Source organism: Thunnus albacares, chromosome 11 (assembly GCF_914725855.1).
Source record: "Thunnus albacares chromosome 11, fThuAlb1.1, whole genome shotgun sequence".
NCBI classification, from domain to species: Eukaryota; Metazoa; Chordata; class Actinopteri; order Scombriformes; family Scombridae; genus Thunnus; species Thunnus albacares.
Window position 1 is genome coordinate 31,976,784 of NC_058116.1, and position 17,146 is coordinate 31,993,929.

General features: G+C 39.0%; 2 protein-coding genes across 2 annotated transcripts in view; both read left to right on the forward strand.

The window, feature by feature from the left end:
- Nucleotides 1–17,146, forward strand: part of ttn.2 (titin, tandem duplicate 2) — a 253,622-nt gene that overhangs the window by 111,240 nt on the left and 125,236 nt on the right. Inside the window, exons 99-107 of the mRNA XM_044365366.1 lie at nucleotides 11,510–11,581; nucleotides 11,868–11,981; nucleotides 12,077–12,169; nucleotides 12,678–12,722; nucleotides 13,195–14,847; nucleotides 15,428–15,478; nucleotides 15,595–15,990; nucleotides 16,144–16,422; nucleotides 16,863–17,132. Of these exons, the coding sequence (XP_044221301.1) occupies nucleotides 11,510–11,581; nucleotides 11,868–11,981; nucleotides 12,077–12,169; nucleotides 12,678–12,722; nucleotides 13,195–14,847; nucleotides 15,428–15,478; nucleotides 15,595–15,990; nucleotides 16,144–16,422; nucleotides 16,863–17,132 (2,973 nt within the window). The remainder of the gene's footprint in view (nucleotides 1–11,509; nucleotides 11,582–11,867; nucleotides 11,982–12,076; nucleotides 12,170–12,677; nucleotides 12,723–13,194; nucleotides 14,848–15,427; nucleotides 15,479–15,594; nucleotides 15,991–16,143; nucleotides 16,423–16,862; nucleotides 17,133–17,146) is intronic.
- LOC122991904 (trichohyalin-like) lies at nucleotides 2,725–11,247 on the forward strand. Its single transcript, XM_044365376.1, has one exon. The coding sequence runs from the start codon at nucleotides 3,036–3,038 to the stop codon at nucleotides 11,013–11,015; it is 7,980 nt and encodes a 2,659-aa protein (XP_044221311.1). The 5' UTR covers nucleotides 2,725–3,035; the 3' UTR covers nucleotides 11,016–11,247.

Genomic DNA, 17,146 nt, shown 5'->3' on the forward strand with positions numbered 1-17,146 from the left:
AGAATTTTAGAATTTCTGACTTTGACGTCCTCTATTGTTGGTATTGAAAAAGATACTGTAGACAAGAGAAATGCACACTGCTGTCGAGTTATTTTCCTAAAGGCAAAAACATCAGAATAATATGAAGATGATGTAATCACATTACAATTCTGTACACAGTGCTTTAAGACATCACAACAGACATAATTTCACCTTCAAACAAAACTGAGTCAAACTGTTGACTAATTAGACTGATGTATGAACAGAAAAGTTTCATTTTTTTGAGTCTACAGTACATGTAATATGTGATAGTGAATCGGCACAGCGTCATAATGTTGTATGAAATCAGTCTGTCACTGTACAGGCCCGTGCCCTCTAGAGAGTAACGACCACAGATGACTAGACGCGCTGGTCCTTGGCTAGTGGGTTGACCCTTTGGCTGATTGGTTAGCAGAGTCATCCGTGGTCTGGGAGACTGGGGTTCGAGACCCAATGTGGGAACCCTCCTTCGCTACAAAGTATAAATGAAAAAAAGCAAATTGAAAACAAACTGAACTGTTGCCACCTCTTGAAAGGGTTTCGTAATATGTTACATTCCTCTTTAATGTCTTAAGGTGTGTTGTGTTTTGTGTTATGTAATGTATCGTGGTTATGTCTGTGTGTTAACTGTGTGAATTCTCTTCTTTTAAAATCTTCTACACCAACGTGGGTTAAAAACTGATTCTTTAAAAGCAATAGAAACTAAGAAGATTGAGAAGATTCTTTCTACAGAGATTGAACAAGAGAAAAAAGTCTCTTCTCCAGAAAAAGGTACCGACCATCTGAAAACATGATGGAGTACTTTAACCACATCGTAACTCTTGATGATAATACACAACAGGTGGATTATCACCTCAAACATTAGCCTTTTAATCTGTGTTGTCTCTTTCTAACACTGATGCTTGTCTTTGTGTTTTGTCGTCACCTCTTGGCGCCGCTACATGACGCCTCTTCTTCAACACCTCTTAAAACTTCCAGCAGCTACGGGTCTTGTCAAGATCGAGCAAAGGAAAGGAGCTCAGAAGATACGGGAAGTTTCTTACTGGACCGAGAAAGCGTCTCCCATGGAGGAGGTGTGGGAGCAAGAAGTATTGGTGGAAGAACACACCGAAGTGTTTTACGATGATGAAGTGGCTCCTGAGGACGAGACGATCATATTGTCATCAGAAGTAGATGGCTTAAGTACGGCTGAAAGGCCAAGCCCAAGAGATAAAAAGTCAGAACTGAGAGGTGAGATATCTGTTACTGACACTTCAAGGAGGAAGGAAACCAGGGTGATGAAACAGAGAGTTGTCCCAAAAACAAAAGAAACTACAGTTTTAGTTCAGGAAACTGTATCTGAGAAAGGTAGGGAAGATAAACCTACAAAAGAAAAAACTGAAGAGGAGTTTTTTGTCAGGATAGCTGAGTCGCCAACAGAGGAAGTTATAGATGAAAGGAAAGACAGCACATCAGTCAGACATCGGCAGGTTACTGAGCAACAAACAACTATTACAGTCAAAAAGGGAAGAGACAGAACCATTAAAACAGAAAGCAAAGAGAGAGCAGTAAGAGAGCAGGAAGTAACAAAAACTCAAGAAACTTCTTCAATCAAAGAAATAGAGTTAGCTAAAGATGCAGATAAAATCAAACCTTCCCCAATTATGATTAGCACAGAAGCCAGAAAACAAACTCAAAAACTGCAAATGGAAGGAAAAGCTTTGACAGAGGAATCAATCGATCATGATGTGGAGGTGATATCAGCTATTCCAGACGAGAAATACAGCAGAACTGAGGAAATTACAGTCGAGCGGAGAGAAGTCACAGTTAAAGACCAATCAACAAAAGTTATTCCAACTAAAGAAACAAGGAAACAGGAGGAAACTCAAATTAAACCACCAGTCATCCCAGACTTCAAAAAAGATGAAAGTACTGCACCAGGAAAAGTGTCAGCAAAAAAAAATGAGCTGGGTGAAAAGAAACAAGAGAAGGTTAAATCTGATGAGATAACTGAAAAACCAAAACCTAAATTAGAAGTTACTACCAAATCTAAAGCCGAAGTCAAACCAAAAGAGTCAGTAACAGATATTGAGCTTCAGAAGCCAAAACTGATTGAAAAGGAGACCGAGTCCGCAAAGTATGACTCAGAATACAAGAAGAAAGAAGAATCCAAAGAAGTCCCTGTTCAGGGAGGTGATACTGAAAGGAGAAAAGAACAAGAAACAAGTCTTTTAGTCGAGGACATGGTTCAGACAAAACCGTCAATACCCTCAAAACCAGAGGAGAAGAAAAGGATTTCCCTGAAAGCAGCTTCCAGAGGTAACGAGAGAAAATCTAACATCATCATCATCATTTTCATCTTTAACTTTTTCATATGACTCCATGTTTGGGTGCAGTCTTTGCTCTTTTTCATCCAAAATCTTGAAAAACCACATTTTAGCCTAAGTCTACGATTTTCACCTTACTTCTAAACATCTCTTCCTCAATTCACATTTTTTTGTTCATTGTGTTCCCCATCGTCATCATGTCACTTTGTTTTTGTATTTTTGTAAAAGGGTTCTTTTTTTTTTTATCCCTTTATGGTTTAAAGGCTGTCTTTCTCATACTTCTTTCCTTCTTTTAAATATTAATATCTTGCATTAAACCGAAACTGATTATTCTTTAAAGAAACAGAAGCCAAGGCCGAGACGATTCCCACACCCGTTCCTGGTGCTACGTCTCCTGGAACACAAGTTGAGATAAAAGGAAAAAGACCTGAGAGAGGTACAAGTGTAGCACATGTCCTTGTTCTCCGTGATGATAAATACACCACAGGTTGATAAGCAGCTCCTCTTACTTATTATTACTGTGATTGTCTGGTTTAACTCCAAATGTTTGTGTCTGTGTTGTTTTTTTCCTAATCTCTTGGCACTGCTCTATGGTGCTTTCTCTTCACAACTCTTAAAATCTTCCATCATCAAGCGGCTGAGAAAAGAGTAGAAACTCAGAAGATCCTGAAAGGTTATGTATCAGAGGAAGTATCCTCTGCAGAGAAGGTCATGGAACGAGAAGAAGAAGTTGTTGAAGAAAAGGACAACAAAGAAATCATTGGCAAATCTATCAAATCTTTGCTGCAAAAAGAGATTTTAAGTACAATGCAAGAACCTGATGAAGAATCTGAAATAAGTGGTGAGAAATCTGTCACTAATGGTTCAATGATACTGGGCGTTAAAACTGGAGTCATCCCAAAAACAAAAGAAATGGTCAAAACTAAAAAAGGTGTGATATTTCAGGATAAACCTACCGAACAAAAATCTCAAGTCGAAGAGTTTTCTGTCAGAAAAACAGATTCTCCAACAGAAAGTGTAAAAATAAAAGACATTACAAAAGCTACTAAAGACAAAGAGGAAGCTTCTAGAAAAGAAAAAACAAAAGATGAGAGTCCAGAAATTTTAGTCAAAGCTGTTTCTGATCAAAGACAGAAGGAGACCTGTGAGGCAGACTCTGAAAAGAAGGAAGGTATTATCACACAGGGGTTCAAAGAAAAACCTAAATCACCAGTTGAGTTACTCAGTATGACAGACAGTAAGCCTTTAGCAAAAGACAATCTCCAGAGGAAACTAAAGCACACTAAGCAGAAAGAGAAACCTGAAAATATTGAAATCACCTCGAAGACACAACAAATTGATTCTTCAGAGCTTGTTGAACAAACAGAGGAGGTATCTTCCAAACTTAGAATTGTCAAATCTGTGGAGGCAGATGAAAAGCCGCATGTTACTGAAGACATCCATACAAAGACAGAAGTTACTGCAAAACCCAAGTCTGCCAAACAGAAAACATTAGCTGAGAAACCAGTCAGACCAGAAATAGGTTCACAATCCAGTCAGTCATCAGAGTCACAATGTAAGGAAGGTGAATTTGCTGTAACAGAGAAGAAACTTTTGAAAAATGTGTCACATGTGGATGAAACTAAAGTTGAAGAAATTCAGTCAGGAGTTTCTAAAGACATACTAAAGAAAGAAAAGGACAAAGTTGATTCTTTAAAAAAGAAACCAGCTACACAGGAACCAAAAGACCCTGAATTAGACATCACAAATAAAGAATTACAGTGGGAAGAGATTCCTGAAAAATTAACTAGAACCGAGGAACATTTTAGAGAAAGTGAGGAACTACCTGATGAATTAAGACAGTCAAAGGAGGTCTTTAAAAAGAAAATACAACCATTGATACAAAAAGAAGAGACTGTAGAAAAAACAGGAGACTTTGACAGCTTTCAGTCGAAGGCAGTCATGGTCAAAGAAAAAGAGATAAAACAGTCAGAACAGGGAGGGACAGAAGGAAAAGCCTCAGATATACCTGTGATGGAGGTAACACCAATCAAAGAAATCTTGCCTTCTGAAAAACTGCCAAAGTCAACCAGGGAGCTTCAACCTGAATCCATCCGCTCTAAAGTAGTTACACTTAAAGACAAACTAGTCAAAATCAGTCCTATGGAGGGAACAACAGAGATGAAACCCAATAGAGAGGACACTGTTAGTAAAAGAGACATCCCTTCTACAAAGCCTATTCATTCAAAACAAAGAGAACAGGCATTAAAAGAAAGCAAAGATGTAGACTTTAAAGTCCAACCAGAGACGGTTACAGCTGAAGACATGCAACAAACAATTCCTCTGAAGGAAGTGATAAAGACAAGACAGGAACAAACTGAAAGAAAAGCATCAACTCCTGTTTTGGAAGAAACATACATAAAATCATCAACAGAGCAAGAAGCTCCCAAGAGAGGAGTGTCCAAAAAGGAAAAAGGACAAACATTTGCCAAAACTGAAGAGTGTGCTGTTAAAGATGTTCCATCAAAACTGAACACAAGAAAAGACCCAACATCAAAAACTGAAAAAGGAAAAGAAGCTATTTTGTTAGAAGCAACACCTCAAATAAAAGAAGTACCACTGAAAGATAATATTACAGTTGAAGTTCAGTCAGAAGTCAGAGAGGACAAAGTTGACAAATTAACACCCACTGAAGAGAAGAAAACAAAGACGAAGCAAAGTATGAGAACGTCTTCGATTAAGGAAAAAGAAAAGCAAGAGACCATTTCCCAAAAGAAAGAGGTAGCTCAGAAACAGAAGCTGATTAAAGGTGAAGTTGAAGATTTCCAGTCAGAGGTAGTCAGAATTACAGACAAAACTGTTGATGTCACTCCCAGTAAAGTAAAACAGGCAACAACAGAAGAGCAAGATGAAATTTCTCCAACTGGAGTGAGGGCACTATCAAAAGAGGAAAAAATTGAAAGAAAGACTTCAGTGGAAAGTAAACAACTATTACCAACAGAAAGAGCACAAACAACATTTGACACTGAAATTAAACAGGGAAAAGTCCAATCAAAGACAGTCACAGCTGAGGACAAACTTTCAAAAGTTGCTAAAACGGAGAAACTGAGAAAGCAAGAACAGCTTGAAAGACAGGCACCAGTTGTAGATTTAACAGAAGAAACGCCTACAGAGTCACAAACAGAGAAAATACAGAAGCTAGCCAAACCTGAAGAAGCTGCTATAGAGTCAATACAATCAGATGTTACCACAGTTAAAGACAAATATTCTAAAGTTCTAATGATCAAAGATACAACAGAAACCCAAAGAAAGCCCTCAGTTACAGATGTAGGGGAGATAAATGATCAATTTCAATCAACAATTGCAGAAGATGTTTCCAAAAAGCAGCCAACAGCTAAAGAAAATATAAGACAGAGTGCATCAAGTAAAGAAGCGATTACTGAGCCAGAGGTGATTTCTCCAAAGAAAGAGGAAGTAATGCAAGGAAAAAGCCAGATGTTACATAAAACTGATAAAATCACAGAAACTGCCACAGATATTCTCATAGTACAGAAGAAACCCAAAAAGGGTTTAAGTACACCTGTGAGTGTGGTAGATGATGCTGAAAAACATGAAAAAATTAAAGAATTCCTCACAGAGCTTGCAACAGCTGACACAGAAATTGATACAACACAGAAGGAATCAGTATCTCCACAAGAACCAGCACCAAAAATTACCAAACCTCAAGATATTTTAGTGGAACAAGACCAGCTGAAGATCAGTACTGTAAAAGATAAAACTTTTAAAGTTAGTCCTCTTAAACAGACCAAACCAACACAAGAACAAATGGAAAGAAAGGTTTCACTCACACCTGCGATGGAGGAAACTTCCAAAGATTTTGAAATAGAAGCTGTTCCTGAAAAACATGTACAAATCAAAGAAGCTGAGTTTGCACAAGCTGATAAGGAAAATGATGTGTCAGAGGATGTATCTCCTATATCTCCGAAGGAATTACTATCCCAGAAAGAGAGACGTCAAAAGTTAGCCAAAGCTAAAGAGGTTGCAGACAAAAAGATTCCATCAAAGTTTGTCACAGTCAAGGATAAAACTGGCAAAGTGACTCCCACTAAACATAGGACACCTGAAGAGCCTGCTAAAATGGAAGAAATTATCACAGAGCATGCAGCAGTTGACAAGGATATCAATACGACAGAGAACAAATCGGTATCTCTACAGGAAGCACAACAGAAATTTACCAAACCTCAACAGATTACGGTGGAACAACACCAACTTAAGGTCAGTACAGTAAAAGATACAACTTTTAAAGTTACATCTCTTAAAGAGACAAAATCAACACAAGAACAAATGGAAAGAAAGGTTTCACTCACACCCATGATGGAGGCAACTTCTAAAGATTTTAAAGTAGAAGCTATTCCTGAAAAACATGTACAAATCAAAGAAGCTGAGTTTGCACAAGCTGATAAGGAAAATTATGTGTCAGAGGATATATCTCCAAAGGAATTACCATCCCAGAAGGAGGGACAAGAAAGGTTAGCCAAAACTAAACAGTTTGCAGACAAAGAAATCCCCTCAGAATTTGTCAAAGTTGAGGATAAAACTGAAAAAGTGACTTCCATTAAAGATGGGACACCAAAAGCACCCAAACAGCAAATAAAAAGGAAAGTTTCAGATAAGCTAGAAACAACATACACAAAGTCTTTGGAAGAGCAAGATACTAGAGAAAAAATTCATGGAACAGAAAAAACAGGAAACGAGGGAATTGCTAAGCCTGAGCTCAGTTCCTCAAATGAGGAAACACCAAAGATAAAAAAACTACAAAAGTTACCAAAGACTGTAGATATAATTGATGAAAAATTCCAGAGAGTGGTTGTTCCAATTATTGACAAAAAAAGCCAAATACCTCCTGCTGAAGAGAAGAAAACCAAACAGGAACAGGAGCAATTGCTGAGGGTAGATACTGCCAAGGAAACTGTACCTGAAGAAACCATCAAAGGTGACACACCAGAGCTGGTTTGTCCAAAGGTAGATAAGAAAGAGGAAAGGCCAAAGTCAGCCAAATCTAAAAAGATTTCAGTTGAAGAACTCCAGGCCAGGACAGTCAGGGTTTCAGATGAATATGGTAGTGTTACTCCCTTTGAAGCAACAGAAATTAAACAGGAACAAGTCAAAAGAAAGACTTCAGTGTTACCTCTGATGGAAGAGGCAGCTGGAAAACCTGTGATATTGAAAGATAAAGATTTTCCACAACAGACTATTTCATCTGATGGCAAAGATATTACTTCCGGAAAAGAAAAAGAGATTGCAGTAGAAGAAATCAGCTCAAACTCAGTCCCAGTTAAAGGTAAAACAGACAAGGTGGCTCCCATTGAAAAGAAAACACTAAAAAGACAGGATCAAATTGACAGCATGGCCTCAGAGGCAACTGAAGCTAATGTAACCTTTGCAAAGTCTTTGGTCGAAGAGGATGCTCTAGAAAAATATGCTGCAACTAAAAGAACTGTTGAAGTAACAGGAAAGGAGGACATCAGTCACTTTAAAAGGATTCCTCAAAAGAAGGTCAGAAAGTCAGAAGGAGATGCTCAGAAAGACAAAACTGACAAATTTGCTCAGATTGAAGAGAAGAAAACAAGACAGGAACAAACTGAGACAAAAGTGGCAGTTACACCTGAGATGGAAATAACAGCAGAGAAGCCAGATCATATTTCTCAAGAAAAATTAGTTGAAACTCACAAGAGAACAGTACAAGCAATCAAAGACAAAACTGTAAAGACAAAACCAACAAGGAAGGAAGAAGAAAGAAGAAATGATTCAGTTACACCATCTAAAGAATGGACAGCTGAAGAGATCCAGTCCCAGACATTCACAGTCAAAGATGAATATGGTTGTGTTACTCCATTTGAAGTGACAGAAACAAAACACAAAAGAGTTGAAAGAAAGTTTTCAGTGTCACCTTTGATAGAGGCTACCTCTGAAAAAATACTGACAGTTAAAGATGCAGCTGTTCAAACAGATTCTTCCGAAAATATCACAGTTGAACAAGTCCAATCAAAGGCAAACATAATTAGAGATAAACCAGAGAAAGTCGAAGTTACACAGCCTTTGATAGAGCAAGAATATCAAGAACAACTAACCATTTCGGACAAAACCCCCACAGTTCTTTCAGCTGAAGAGATGAAAACCAGAAAGAAACAAACAGAAACAAAGGCAGCAGTTTACCCTGAAATGGAGTTAACAAAAACAGAGATACTAATGAAAAAAGATGCTCTCAAGGCAAGAGATGAGTCAGAACACATTTCACAGGTAGGAAGGAAGGAAAGGAAGGAAACAACCAAAACAGAAAAAAGGCAGAAGTCTGACAAAACATCAGAGATTCTAGATGAGGACACACATTTCAAGAAATCCCTAAAAGAGAAAGAACAGAGGTCAGGCAAAGATGCAAAAACCACTGTGATAGAAATCCAATCCAAGACAGTCACAGTAAAAGATGAATATGGTAGTGTTGCGCCATTTGAAGTAAATGAAGCAAAACAGGAAAAAGTTGAAAGAAAGTTTTCAGTGGCACCTGTGATGGAGGTTGCATCTGAAAAATCTCAGATACTGAAAGATGGAGATGTTATTTCAGACACTCTTCAAAGATTTGTTATACCAGACAAGCTAGTTAAAGACATTGCATCAAGACAAGAGGACATTTATGAGCAAAGGGATGTTTCTCTAAAGAGGAATGAGGAGAAAGATGAGATGTTATCTGAAACAGAAAACATTATAGATCAACAGATCAAGTCAAAAATAGACTTAGTTAAAGATAAAACAGAGAAAGTAAGTCACGTTAAAGAGAAAATGCCTGATAGAAAGAAACAACGGGATAGAAAGACCACAATTGCAACTGAACCAGAAGTAACATATCGACATACTTTGGTGGAGCAAGACACTCCAGAAAACCTTACTTTAATGGACAAAAGCACCATAATTCTTCCAGTTGAACACATGAAATCCAGACCAAAACTAACTGAAACAAAAGCAGCAGTTTATCCTGCAACAGAGGTAACAGACACTGCGATCAAAGTCACTCAGTCAAAGAAATCAGAATCAGAAGAAGAACAGAAGTTAGGCAAAGGTGCAAAAACTACAGTTGAAGAAATCCAGTCTAAGACAGTAACAGTTAAAGATGAGTACAGTAGTGTTGCACCATTTGAAGCAACAGAAACAAAACAGGAACAAGTTGACAGAACAGTTTTAGCACCTGTGATGCAGGTTGCATCTGAAAAACATCTAATAGCTGAATATGAAGATGTTAAATCAGGCACCCTCCAAAGACTTATTATACCTGACAAGCAAGTAAAAGACATTGCATCAAGGAAAGAGAATGTTTATAAATCTGGTGAGGTTTCCCATGTAAGACATTCACAAAGTCCAGATTCCTCTAAGGAAAGTGTGCAAATTGTTTTCCAAAAACAAGAGATTATAGATAAAGATATTCAGTCAAAGGAACTCACAAGTCAATTTGAAACTGACAAAACAAAACAGAAACAACAAAAGGCAGAGGTGACAGCTGCTGCTAACCTAAAGACTCAAGAAACTTTAACAGGAGAAAGTGCTAAAACAGACTCAGTTGTCACAAAGCATGAGGAGGTTAAATATGACAGTACATCTCCAAAGAAACCAGACTCCCTGAAAGACCAAGGACAGGTTACAGTTGAAGGCATTCAGTCCAGAACAGACACAGTTAAGGATGTTCTTCACAGTGTTACTACAACTGCAGAATTGAAGCAAGAACAAATAGAAAGAAAGTCTTCAAGGACGCATGTAATGGATGTTGCATATGAGAAACCATTGATTATGAGAGAAGGAGACACTGTATTAGATACTCCACGAAGGTATATTACACCTGACGATCTAGTAAAAGACACTACAAAAAGAAAAAAGGAGACTTTGAATGAAACCAATAAATCTGATTTTACAGTAGAAGAAATTAAATCAAAGATAGTCACAGTTAAAGATAAAACAGCTAAAGTTAGTCCTATTGAAGGAACAAGAATAAAGCAGGAACACATTGAAAGCAGAGCTGCAGTAACACCTGCAACTGAGGTGACATCTAAAGAAATGCTGATTGCAGACAATGAGCCAGAAAAATATACCAGAAAAGAACAAACTCTCAAGGACAGCGCCACAACAAAAGAGGAAAAGAGGACAACTATATCTGCTAAAATGGACATTAAAGATGAACACATTAAAGGAGAAGCGTTAGTTACACCCACAAAAATAAATGAGGAAATGCATCGATCTCAAGAGATAATCGAGAAAGAAAAATACAAACCTGCAACAGAGTTCAACAGAGAGACAAAATCTTATATTGATATGGTGCCCACAGTCAGAGAACCTTCAGTAACAGATAAAACCAAGCCAAATATTATTGAGAAAAAGACTCTTGACTACAAAACAGACTCTTATCCAGAATACGGGGGACGTGCCACTAAGAAATGGGAATCAGAAGTCGAACATTCTCATCTGGAAGTAGACGTCAGATATATCCCTCTCCAGGAAGTTGAAACCATAAGCAGAAAGAAGGGAGAAGCTCAAGGGCTTCAGTCCATCAAACAAACGAAGGTTTTGTCTTTGGAACCAGTAGGGAAGGAAAATGTCTCCCTTCAAGAATCTTCCAGAGGTATAAAGGGAAAAATGTTATGTGTCACCGAGCACGTGTTTTTGATCTGAGCACCAAACATTGTTGTGCACCTCTTCGTTTTCATACCCTTAAGGATGTCAGTGTCATATTTCATCATTTCAAGAGGATATCCATGTCATATCACCCATTTTGTTCGGGCACAAAATGTATTCTTGCTCATTGTGAAGAACCGTCATGCTGTCGACTGAGACAGTCTCTTTTGATTTTTGTCACCACCACACCTCTCTTTTTTATCTACCACAGATTGATGTTGTATGTTAAGTTTTTCTAATTCTTTGTTTGTTGTGTTTGTTATGTTTCACTGAACCCGTGTTTATTGAGAAATGTTTTGCACAGATGAGGTAAGGAATGTTTTTGTAGAAACATCTTGGCAAAACAGCCTTGCCTCTTCAAACTGTGTTCCAATCTGTCTGTTTTCATTGTAGATTTTTGTGTTCTGTCTGTGTTATTTGTCCTTGCATGGTCAATGCTTACCACATCAATCTTAGAGAGGTCCTGATTGTCTTATAATTTCATTTCCAAGTTCCTGTGAAGGAGAAGGAGTCGCCACTACAAGTCAAAGAGCAACTAGTAAAGACAACTACTCCTGAAGAAGGTACCCAACTTCTCTTTTGAATGTGTTTTTATGTTTATATCTGTGTGTTTCTGTGTGAGGTTTTCTTAAGGCATTCATAAAAGAATGTCACTCTTGAGCAAATATAAATCTTTCAGACTTTTTCCTGAAGAAATACAAGACATTACCATTAGTACCAGGTGGTTATGAACACAAAATAGTAATAAGAATAATCTTCAGCATCTTTTTGGTCTCAAGCTCATAGAGGTAGAAAGCAGAGTGTGTGCAGAGCTTTCTGTTGAATTCCCTGTATACCTTGTACTTGAAGAGAGCAAACCACAGGCTGCTGTAAAACTTCAAGAAGTTGTCAAAAGGCCTGATGTCACTGACAAGACAGAGAAGTTGGAGAAAAAAGTGACTCCAAAAGAAGAAATAAAGCCAGGTACCCAGATGAGAATCCTTAAAGAATTGATACCAACTCTGTGTGTGTTTTAGTGATACTTTGCAATACTTCAATTTCCTCTTTTATAATTGAAGTGACCAAGTATCAGCCTGTCGAGAAGACTGAAGAACCAACCAAGACGGAAGAAGAAAAACCAATCATAGTTGAGAAGATAGAAGATAGTAAAGGTATCTGAAAGACTGAGAAGGAAACAAACTCTTTGTTTGGGGTTTCAGTCCTTTTCATCTTATGTACATCTTATTTAATCACTGCAAATGTTCACTGTTTGTTGAGTCGTCAGTCTGTCTTAACCAGGTCGATAAGACCTTTAGTAGTAGTACAGTCTCTAGCTGTGTTGTTGCATTGTCTTTTCATGTTGTCTGTCCTGTTTGTCATCTTTGATTAACTCTACCCTGAATCCAACACAAGCATGCCCCATTGGTCATTGACAGAACTTAGCTTTATACCACCTCTTTATCTTTACCTATTCCTCATTATCCAGCTAAATCATGTGGTATTGGACTACTTTGCTTTGTGTCATCCGAATTCTGATTCAGATTATTTGTTTCTGAATGTGTTTTATGACAACTTCTCACAGTTTCTTAAGGTCTTCCCATTTTTTTAATCAGTTAATTGCTGTTCATGACAGATTAGATAGCCTGATTAACAACTTTTTGAACTATACTTTTGTATTAGATGAAACCAAGGGACCTGTCCAAGCACCGGGAGGAGTCAAGAAAGGTAGGAGCAACGATTACCACTTACTCTACTTCACTACATACAGGGCACAGCACATTGCAGGATGTCATAAATAAATATACGCCCCCTGACTCGCGCCCAGTAGCATCCCCAGATCTAAAAAGTTGCTGGTACACTGTTGGGAGTTTACCACTAATTAGCTCTTTTAAGTTTATTACATACATATCAAAGCAAACACTCTGCAAAACACTTTAAAGTTAATAATTTTATATTAATATAGACATGTTTTCTGTAGTAACTGTTTTCTGTGAAAGTCTTCTCTTGTGTTGGTCCTCCTTTATGTCTCTTTTGTTTTTGTTACTGTTGTCATGTAATGTTAAGTTGTTTAAGAATTATCTTTTTTATTTTCTTTGTATTTATACTTCACTCATTTTCTAAGTGTTGAGTTTGTGTTTGTACAAATTGCAATGTCAGTTAATTGTTAACAAGTTATGTCAAACCTTTGCTGCCTCAGAAATGATGGTTCTGCACAAAAAAGGTAAAATTCAGTTGGAAGAGGCTGAGACATTTGAGATTCCCACCTTGAAGAAAACAACCAGGATCATGAAGGAAGTGGAAGAGGAGCAGGAGATTATCAAACTGAAGAAGATTCCATCAGTTTCACCTAAAGAGGCTGAAAAAGAAGAAAAACCTCAGAAGGTCACCAAGACCACAGTGTTTCATGTTGAGGAGATAGTGCACAAAGAAGAGGTTGTCGAGATGTCAGTTGCCACCAGGAGACCTGCAGAAGAGAGGAAACCTCGAGAGAAAACAGATGTGGTGAAAAAGCCAGAAATCATAAAGCCTAAAGACAAGGAACAGAAAGAAGCTCCTAAAGATGCATGGACCCGCCAGAAAGGCATCCCCAAGGATGAGAAACCACAAGATAAGATTTATCTGAAGAAAACTCCCAAAGCCTTACAGGAGGAGGAACCTGCACAACCTAGTGCAGCCTTGAAGAAAGTGAAAAAATTGCCTTCAGATGAAGCAGAACCAGAAGTAGTCAAACTCAAACCATTTGAGAAGCCTATTAAATCAGCTGAGGAGCCCGAGAAAGATGAAAAGGAGAGGCCAGACAGGGATGCTGTACCTTTCCAGAAGGGAGAAAGGATCCCCAGAGAGGTGGAAACTAAAGAACCTCCAAAGAAACCTGAGAAAGCTCCTGCAGAGGAAAAGGAGCCACCAGCCAAGGTGCTGAAACCAGTAGATAAAAAGAAAACTCCAGAGAAAGAGCCTGATGAGGTGAAAGCACCAACCAAGGTGAAGAAAATCTCACCACTAGAGCAAGAGATTGAGAGCGTGAAGCTGAAGCCCTTCTCCAGGCCTTCCAAAGAGGCTGCAGAGCCTGAGAAGAAACCACCAGAGGAGAAAGAAAGGAAGCCAACAGATGACCTGCACCGTCGCCGCACAAGTCCAGATGAAAAACTGAAAGAACGAGAGCCTGAAGTCAGACCGAAGAAACCTGAGATCCCTGAAGCTCCTGAGAAGAAGCCAGAGAAGCCAAAGGAAGCTGACGCAATTCCTGCAGAGAAGACAGTGTCTCATGTTCCAGCTTCTGTTAAGAAACCTGAGAAGGTTCCTGAGGAGCCCAAACCTCTGCAGATAAAGAAGGGAGTTACACCAAAGGTGAAAGAAGAAAAGGAAGAAGTGGTTTTGAAGCCTGTGGAGCAGCTCAAGAAGGTTGAGCTGAAAAAGACACCATCTCCCAAGGTTGCGAAGCTGAAAGAAGCAGAGACAGTCCCAGTTGAGAGGAAGCTGAGTGTTGATAAACTGAAAAAGATTCCTAAAACTGTTACACCAAAAGACTCTATTGAAGCTGTCATTCTCAAAAAAGTCCCAAGGAAGCCTTCACCAGAGGAGGAGAAAGTTGTAGAATCAGCAAAGCCTGGTAAAGGAAAGATTCCCCTAGTGAAGGAAGTTTCTCCTGGTGCAGTACAAATAAAGAAGGTTGCCACCCAGCCGGAGGAGGAAGTGTTTAAAGAAGAGTCTGAGGCTGAGGAAGAGACTAAACAGGGGGAGGAAGAGGTCTGGGGCTGGGAGCTGGTTCCCCGGGAGAGTTATGGCTCTGAAGACTGGGAAGGTGAAGGAGAGGAAGGTGCTCTGGAGGTTCCAGGGGTGACCAGGAGAGGTGAGATGGTGGTGGCCCCAACGTGTTGGGTGGTGACTTGGAAAAACCCTCCCTTCATGCCTTGAATAATATCCACCCATTCCCACCATCATGCCTGCACTTAAATCGTCTTTACCTCATCATATCTTAAGTGTGACGCGATTTACACCATCTTTTTCTTGTACTTATGTTAATTACCATTCCTGTCTGGTCATATTCATTGCTTTATGTCATTTCTGTTGTGTCATTTGTGTGTCTACCATTCTGATATCATTTCATTCCTGTCAGTCCAACATGTGTTTTCCCCACTCATGCCATCTTTACATTTCTGTTTGTCATTCCATGTCTTCATTGTGTTAAAGCTTCATCACTGTAATGTCTTAATTATACATTATTCATCCATTTGTGTTGTCTACATTGTTTAACACCATTGCGTTCTATTCATTCTCATTATTTCATATATTTACCATCATCATCACTTCATATTTCCTTGTTCATTGAAGTGGACATTACATTCTCCTGGCACTGCCATGTTTATGAAGACAGATTAACATATGATTACATTGTGTGCAGCAAATTCATTTAAACTGTTTCTGAACAGAGGGTCAACCAGCAGAGGAAGCAGGAAGAGGTAGAGGTAGAGGGATGAAAGGTAAGTCTTTGTCTTAATAAATCAATTAATTAGGAATTCTCAGCAAAGATGATGCCAGATAATCTATCTTGAAATTCAAATGTGAATTGATTTTTTGTCTTCAATTTGTATTTCAGCCAAGCAGACCCCGTCCCCTGGAGAAGGCAGGGGCCGTGGTTTGAAACCTGGTGGGAGAGGTCCAACACCCCCAGAAGACCCCTTCGGAGGATTCAAACTTAAAGCTGTGCCTCTGAAGTTCACCAAGAAGCTTAAGGACATTGTGTTGAAGGAGGCCGAGTCTATCGGCTCTGCTGCTGTGTTTGAATGTGAGGTCTCGCCTTCCACTGCCATCACTTCATGGATGAAAGATGGCAGCAACCTGCGTGAGAGCCCCAAGCACAAGTTCACCTCTGATGGTAAAGATCGCAAGTTGAACATTATTGATGTCCAGCTGTCTGACACTGGTGAATATACTTGTGTGGCCAAGAATGCTGGCAAGGAAATATCATGCTCAGCCAAGCTCATTGTTGAAGGTATGTATATCTTTTTTCAGGGCTAAAAATAACACCAAAGATACTAAAGCTTTGTACTAGATCTTCTTGGTGTCATGGGACCAGACATAGAATCTCTTGTGAGCCTATGTAAACCTTTGTCAGATTGCTCATCATGTTATCATCTTCCCACAGAGCTACCTGTGAAATGGATCAAAGAGCTGGAGGAGGAGACTTCAGCTTTGAACGGTCAGCCTGTGTATATGACCTGTGAGTTGAACAAAGAGAGAGAGGTGATATGGAAGAAAAACGGTGAGGTGCTGAAGAAAAAAGCCGGCAAGATTCAGATCAATATTATTGGTATGCAGCACGCTGTGACCATCCAGAAAAGCTCTGATGAGGACGCTGGTGCCTACTCATGTGAAGTGTCTGGCCAGGAGGATGTAAAGACCTCAACAAATGTCAAAGTGATTGGTAAGCAGCAGAAGATATTGTACATGTCCCTAAACACAGTCGCACACATCAATACCAATGCTTCCTGAAGAAATATTCAGTACATTGGAGTGGATTAGGGCAGAAATTGTGTTTGTTGTACCTCAGGGCACCATGTTTGGCCCATTATTATTTTCAGTTTGCATGTTACATTACATCAGATTTATTTGTACGCTTATGACAATAATTTTTCATGATTGATCTGAATATTACACAACCTCATGTACAATTCAAAACTAGATTCAAGCACCATTATGAAGTACATTGGTTTTCAACCCATAAACATTATTTAAATCTGCAGAGGTTATTGAAAGCCACCTGAAATTAGATCAACTAAGCCTGTTTTAGCTGCTCTGCTTTGGTGCATATTGTCTACGTAATGGTGTGATGGGCGCTGATTAAATCATGTTAAACTCCAACAGAAATTGTTAAAGATTGGATTGTGAAACCACTGAGAGACCAGCACGTGAAACCGAAGGCTGCTGCTACATTTAAATGCGCACTCTACAAGGACACTCCTAACTGGAAGTGGCTCAAAGGAGAGAATGAGATCACTCCTTCTGATAAGGTTGAGATCAAGAAGGATGGAAAAGAGCTGACGCTCACCATCAAGAACTGTCAGCCTGAAGATGTAGCAGAGTATGCCATGGAGGTGGAAGGACACGTCTACACTGCCAAGCTAACACTAGGAGGTTTTTCTACCTAC